The sequence below is a fragment of the Ammospiza caudacuta genome, chromosome 5 (genome assembly GCF_027887145.1).
Source record: "Ammospiza caudacuta isolate bAmmCau1 chromosome 5, bAmmCau1.pri, whole genome shotgun sequence".
NCBI lineage: Eukaryota > Metazoa > Chordata > Aves > Passeriformes > Passerellidae > Ammospiza > Ammospiza caudacuta.
Window position 1 is genome coordinate 34,809,729 of NC_080597.1, and position 6,195 is coordinate 34,815,923.

Below are 6,195 nucleotides of genomic sequence, written 5' to 3' on the forward strand. Positions count from 1 at the left end.
GAAAACAGCATCAGCAGCTCCAGTCACCTTGTTCACACCCATGGAGAGGGATGAGATCCTCCTGGCAGGCAGCTCAAGCCTTGGCCTTGAAGTTACACTTGAGCAGCTTGCTGGCTGCAAGCAATGAACACCAAGGTAGTTCATTCCTTACCAGTGGACTGGATCTGTATGCACAGCATTTTACCCTTCCCACAGAGAAAACTTTGACACATGCTGCTACTATTTGGAATCAATAGGAGCTATGAAAACTGATTGCTGAAGAGTCCTGAATGTATTGACTTTACAAGAGATTTGAGAGGAACTCCTTGATGGTACAGAATTTTTTTTTCTTTTTTTTTTTTAAGATAGAAAAAAGTTTAAAAAGGACATTTTAAATTTCTCCCCCTCTCAGTGTGACATGAAGTACATGCTGCCACATGATGTTCTTAGAAGCATCAGTCAAAGGGGATGATTCAAATTGGAACAGGCTTGCTGTCTGTGGCAGTTATGGTGGGAACAGCTTTTTAAACCTCATGTTGTGGGGTGCTACTATATGTGACCACTTACTTACTTGAGAGTTTCTAAAACTCCTTCTGAGCATTTGATCCTGGATGGAATTATGTAGAAGAGATGAGAAAGTGGCCCAAATAAAAAAAGCTCAGGTCCAGGCAAAGGTGGCACACATTGTATTATTTTTTGCTGTTTTTTGAAGTATTTTGTTGTATTTTGAAGTAATTATTTTATTGTAATTGTGATGCTCAAGCATCACTTTTGCCCAAGGAAAGTGGCAGTTTCCAGTAGGATGGTGGGCCTTGCTGTGAAGGGGGAGAGAAGTATCTGCTGTTCAAGGTTTCAAGAACACAGCACTTTCCAACCTATGAACAGAGCAGAAATGGCAGCTCTGGACATACCTCACATGTACCACAGAAGCACTGAGAAGAAAGGATGGCTGGCACCTGAGGAGCCCAGGCCAGGATGGCAGCTCTTCCCTTCCCATAGAATGGAGGGTCGGCTCATGATTATTAATGTAAATACTCAGAAGTTAGTAAGGGGAAAATGGATGGGACTGTGCTCGAAAACCCACACTAACATTTTTAGTATGCAGTAAAGCTGTGAGTTTGAGCTCCCGATTATCTATTTAAGGTGTTTTGCACATTTCCCTTGTGTATAGAGTCAATGAGAGTCCCCTGAGACTGGGGGACTAACATAGAATAGATCCCGTGTGCAGAGAAAAGAATAAAAATCACTATAAAGTTACATTTCTCACACCAGATAAGCAAAAAAAAACCTGTTTGCTTTCATCTTTTATTCAAATTATTTCACACATGTATTTTTTATAGATTTCATTAGTGAATTATTTTCACTGAAAAAGAAATCGTATGTTGTGTGTGCCTTTGTTGGGCTAATTTTTGATCGCTGACGGTAAGAACTGTACATGCAAATGTCAGGCATCAGGCTGTATCTCACTTGAAGCTTTGCAAGGGGGCAGGGCACAAACCCTTGGGAAGGAATAAGGCTTCCTATCAAAGAAGCTTGACTTTTGTGTTTTTTAACAAAACCAAAACAAAGTAACCAAACAGAAATCTTCTGCCGTTTTTTTCTCTCCCCTTTTTTTTAGCAAAAAGGGAGACAGAGCACTGGAAGGCCTGAGACAGACGCTCTTCTTGGCAGTCACTGGCTGATACATCACTCACCGCAAAGGTTTTGCGACGGGACGCCCGAGACAGCGCGATGGGGAAGGCGCGGGGCGCACGGGGAGCGTGCAGGGCCAGACGCTGGGTTTGGCATGTCCGCAGAGAGCCAGAGCCGAGGCCTGGCTGCCGGCCTGTGCGAGGCTTCGCTGTGCTCCGGCACACGGGCCCGGGGCCGCCGGCTGCCCGGCCAAGGCTTCGCCCTGCGCGGAGGCCCCCGGCCGGAGACCCCGGTGGGGACGCGGTCCGAAGGGCACGGCTCACAAACGTGAGGGAGCGCCGCGCTCGGCTCCCGGGCCGCCGGGCACTGCCTGGTGCCACCGGCGCACCCCCGCGCTCCGGGAAAAGGCGAGGACGCACAGACACGTCGGGAAAGGGCGAGGACGCACAGACACGTCGCCTCCTCGGCCGCCTGCGCGCACAGACGCTCACGGGGCGCTGTGGGAGCGCCCCCGCCGCAGACGCGCTGCGGCCGCCCTTGCGCGGGGAGGCGCCGCTCGGGCCGCCCCGCCGCCCCCGCCGCTGACGTGGCTCCGCGCTCCCCGGAGACAGCGCGCGGCCGCGCTCGCGCGGGTTCCCGCCGCGCGCCGCGCCCTGCCCGCGCCGACGCGCACGGAGCCCCGCGCGGGGACGCCCCGCACTGGCGCGCGCACTGGCGCGCGCCCCGCCCCCCGCGCACACGGCCCCCCCGCGCAGCGCAGGCGCGCGCCCCGGCACGCGCAGGCCCTCGCGCGGGCACGCGAACCCTGGCGCCGACCCCCCGCGCGCGCCCCCGGCTCTATTTGTTTACAGCCGATTACGTCATCCGCCCCGGCAAGCCCCGCCCCGCTACCTGTCGTCACGATGGTGCGATCGTCGGATTGGCGGCGGCGCGGCCCCGGCGCCGTGACGCCACTTCCGGTCGGTAGCGGCTATAAGAAGCGGCGGAGGGTAGGTAGCTCCCTTCGCCCCTCGCCGCAGGAAATGCGGGGAGTGCTGCCGCGGCCGCCGCTGCTGCCGCCGCCCCCCTGCCGTAGGAAGAGGAGGCGGAGGCTGCCGCCCCCGGGATGTGATCTGGGTTCTGCCGCCTGCTCCGCGCCCAGTTAGAGCCGTGCTGCCCCCATCCCGTCCCGCGCCGCTCACCCCGCGCCCCGTCCCGCCCCAGCGCCGGCCGCCCCGGAGACCTGGCTGCCGCCCGCCGCCGCCTCCATGCATCCCGCCCTGTACACCCGGGCCAGCATGATACGTGAGATCGCCGCGGCCGTGAGCTTCATCTCCAAGTTCCTGCGGACCAAGGGGCTGATGAACGAGCGGCAGCTGCAGACCTTCAGCCAGTGCCTGCAGGAGCTGCTGGCAGGTGAGGGCGGCGAGGGCGCGGCGGGAGCCGCTCTCCCCCGCCCGCCCGGGCAGGGCTGCCGGCGGTGCGGGCGGCACCGCGCTCCGCGGGCGCCCGGAGAGGGGGAAAGGAAAGGTCGGCTTCTCCGAGGGACTGGAGCCCCCGGCGGGGCTACCGGGGCTCCGCGGCCGTGGCTCGCCCCTTGCGGGCACCCTCCGTGCCGAGCCGGCCCCGGCGGGTGCCGGAGGCAGGAGCGGGGTGTAAACAAAAAGGGCTCGGGCGTCGCGCAGGCAGCTCCCCCCTCCCGTCCGTAGACAAAGCTTTCGAGCAGCCCGCACTTGAGCTCCGCGCCGAGGGCTCAAACCGCCCCGCTTCCAAAAAAAAACGTTCCGAAACTGGGGTTCTTTCTCAAGTAAAATTCATCGGTAACGATGAGTCTCGGTTCCCCTTTCTTCTGGAAGCGTCTCTTAGCTGCCCACAGCCCCGGTTAGGAGCGAATACCGTGGGTTCTTTCGCTGCCCAGTGGGTTTTGTAATCCCAAGCCCCAGTGGGCTCGGTAGTGGCTACGAGTACCCTCAGATCGATAGGGTTTTGGGTGGGATAAAACTCCTGAGGTAAGTGAAGTCCTTGGTTTCTCGCCATGGAAAATAGGCTGGGAAGAGCAGTGGTGAAATACAGCTTGAGTCAGTCGGTAAACGCTGCCCAGCTTCCTCCCTAGTTATTTTTGGGTGTTCTTAGAATGTGACGAGCTAAGCTTGGGTGTGATCTCAGTAGGATGTTGGAAAGGGTCTTTTTTTCCTATCTCTGGTTTATGGTGTTTTGAAGCTCTTGAGTTTTTCTGTTATGTATGTAATAATTTCTGTATTTTTGTATTTGTTTTTCTGAATGCCAGGAAGTGGCTTTTCGCTCCTTTCTGGCGGTGGATGTTCTCTATACAGTAGCACAAAACAGTAACTTTGTACAAGTGCTTCCCAAGGGACATTGCACTTCAGTAAATCAGCATCAGAAATAAAGCCTATAATGATTTTTCAAGTCATTTTATGCTAAAATAATAAGCTTATTAAGATCTTGAGGTACGAAATTTGCAAGAGACCAGCAATTGCTGCGTGTATCTTTCAGCGCAGAATTAAGGAGGATAACGTTTGTTTTTTATTTTATAGAACATTATAAACACCACTGGTTCCCAGAAAAGCCATGCAAGGGATCAGGTTACCGATGTATCCGGATCAACCATAAAATGGATCCTCTCATTGGACAGGCAGCACAGCGGATTGGATTGAGCAGTCAGGAACTGTTTCAGCTTCTTCCGAGCGAACTCACTCTCTGGGTTGACCCGTACGAAGTGTCCTATCGCATTGGAGAGGATGGCTCCATCTGTGTGCTGTACGAAGCTGCACCAGCAGGAGGTAGCCAAAGTAACACCAACATGCAAATGGTAGACAGCAGAATAAGCTGTAAGGAGGAACTTCTCTTGGGCAGAACTAGCCCTTCCAAAAGCTACAATATGATGACTGTATCAGGTTAAGATATAGTCTGTGGATGGATCACCTTAAAATGGATGGATAAATTTGGTTTTTACTTTGGGTGGGCACCTCTGGGGATGGATTATGGAATTTAAACCATGTCACAGCTGTGAAGATCTGGCACACGTTAGAGTGGTATACTTAAAGTGACAGTGCCATAGTTTGGACAGTACCTTTCAGTGATTTAATAGCCTGTGAGTCAAAATGATTGCAGCTTGCTAGGGAGTAAGAAGATCTAGGAAGTGTCAGTTTCTCCAAGACACCTGACTTAATTTCTACACCAATTTTCAACCCCAATCTGTATTTATAAAGTGATTCTCTGCAGTGAGTCTTGCAGAGTAAATTTGCACTATTACATTTATTAATTGTTAGCATTTTTGGCAGCTCAGTAACAAGACTTATGAACACCATCGTACTGGAAATTTTAATTTTCAGACTTTTACCTAGCACTTACAAATATGTATAAATGTACATAAGATAAAAATAGTAAGAATAACCTGGGGAAATGGTCAGATCTTTACATTGGCCTCAAAAGTAGCAAGTGATCAGAATCTGCCATGGCAACAGGCTTTAAAAAGACCATATAAAGACACTGTCTGAACTGTGGTGTTAGCACCAGCCAGCTATCTGTACATTTGCTAGCTTGTAGTTTTCTAAGACTGAGTAAACTTCTTATTTTTAGAAAGTGGAGGTCTGGTTTGTAATTTCCTTGTTCTTAATTGGGTAAAAGTCTTTTCCACAAACCACCATCTATTTTGTGAACTTTGTTAGTCATCTTTTATTTGGTAAATTATGAACTGGTGTAAATTTGTACAGTTCATGTATATTGATTGTGGCAAAGTTGTACAGATTTCTATATTTTGGATGAGAAATTTTTCTTCTCTCTATAATAAATTGTTTCCTATCTTGGCATTTTAATTAATCTCTTGTCGTGATTACATAGGATCAGTTAAATTATTTTTGTCTCACAGTAGAAATAGGTACTACAAAGGCCTAAGAACATCAGTGGCACCCTGATGCTAGGGGACACTTGGTACAGACCTGGATTAATGAAGACCTCACATATAAATGGTTGGGAAGTTGAGGGGAACATGATGTATGTCACTTTAAACCTTGTAAAAACAGTCAATGTGGAAATAACTCCAGGGCCAGTAATTCCAGGATATGAGGAAAAGGTACAGAAATAACATCCACCAAAGATGACTTGAATAAATCCAGAGGATTAAAGTTTACTTGGCTTCCTGATGAAGGATAATAGCAAACCTAAATGTCCATTGTGACCTACTTGCTCACGAGTTCACAGTTCTTACCTGATGGATTCCCTGCACAATAAGAGTTGGGACAAGTGTCCCTTAGCCTTAAGAGCAGATTCCTGCCTTTTGCTTTCTTCAGATGCAAGACTTTCACTTTAGAAATCATTAAGATTGGATTCAACAAAAGGTATGTTGATCTTTTTTCCCAAACTTTAAAGATTGGCTGAGGTGAAGTGAGAAGCCCATACTTATATGTGTATTCATAGTTAATGGATGATGTAGAGATGTGATTCACTTAAGCACCACACTAATGTCATTTGTGTGCAGCACAGCAGATACACTTGAGAGAAATCCCTTACCACTCTACACTTGTCAGAGTGCTGGAGTAAAACTCAAGACTTCTGTTCCTTATCTCCTGTGTACTTTGTTCTGTG

General features: G+C 50.2%; 1 protein-coding gene across 1 annotated transcript; it reads left to right on the top strand.

Annotated features, from left to right (window-relative positions):
* The first annotated feature begins 2,626 nt into the window (after positions 1 to 2,626).
* On the top strand, positions 2,627 to 5,426 carry BTG1 (BTG anti-proliferation factor 1). The gene is made up of 2 exons (XM_058804687.1): positions 2,627 to 3,006; positions 4,146 to 5,426. Exons 1-2 carry the CDS (start codon positions 2,859 to 2,861, stop codon positions 4,508 to 4,510), a joined length of 513 nt encoding a protein of 170 aa, XP_058660670.1. The 5' UTR covers positions 2,627 to 2,858; the 3' UTR covers positions 4,511 to 5,426.
* Positions 5,427 to 6,195: the final 769 nt, after the last annotated feature.

Bases quoted from the DNA above. Each gene is read 5' to 3' on its own strand.
- BTG1 (XM_058804687.1), top strand. From the start codon at position 2,859: ATGCATCCCGCCCTGTACACCCGGGCCAGCATGATACGTGAGATCGCC. The intron at 3,007-4,145 runs GTGAGGGCGGCG...TTTATTTTATAG, and splicing joins CCTGCAGGAGCTGCTGGCAG to AACATTATAAACACCACTGG.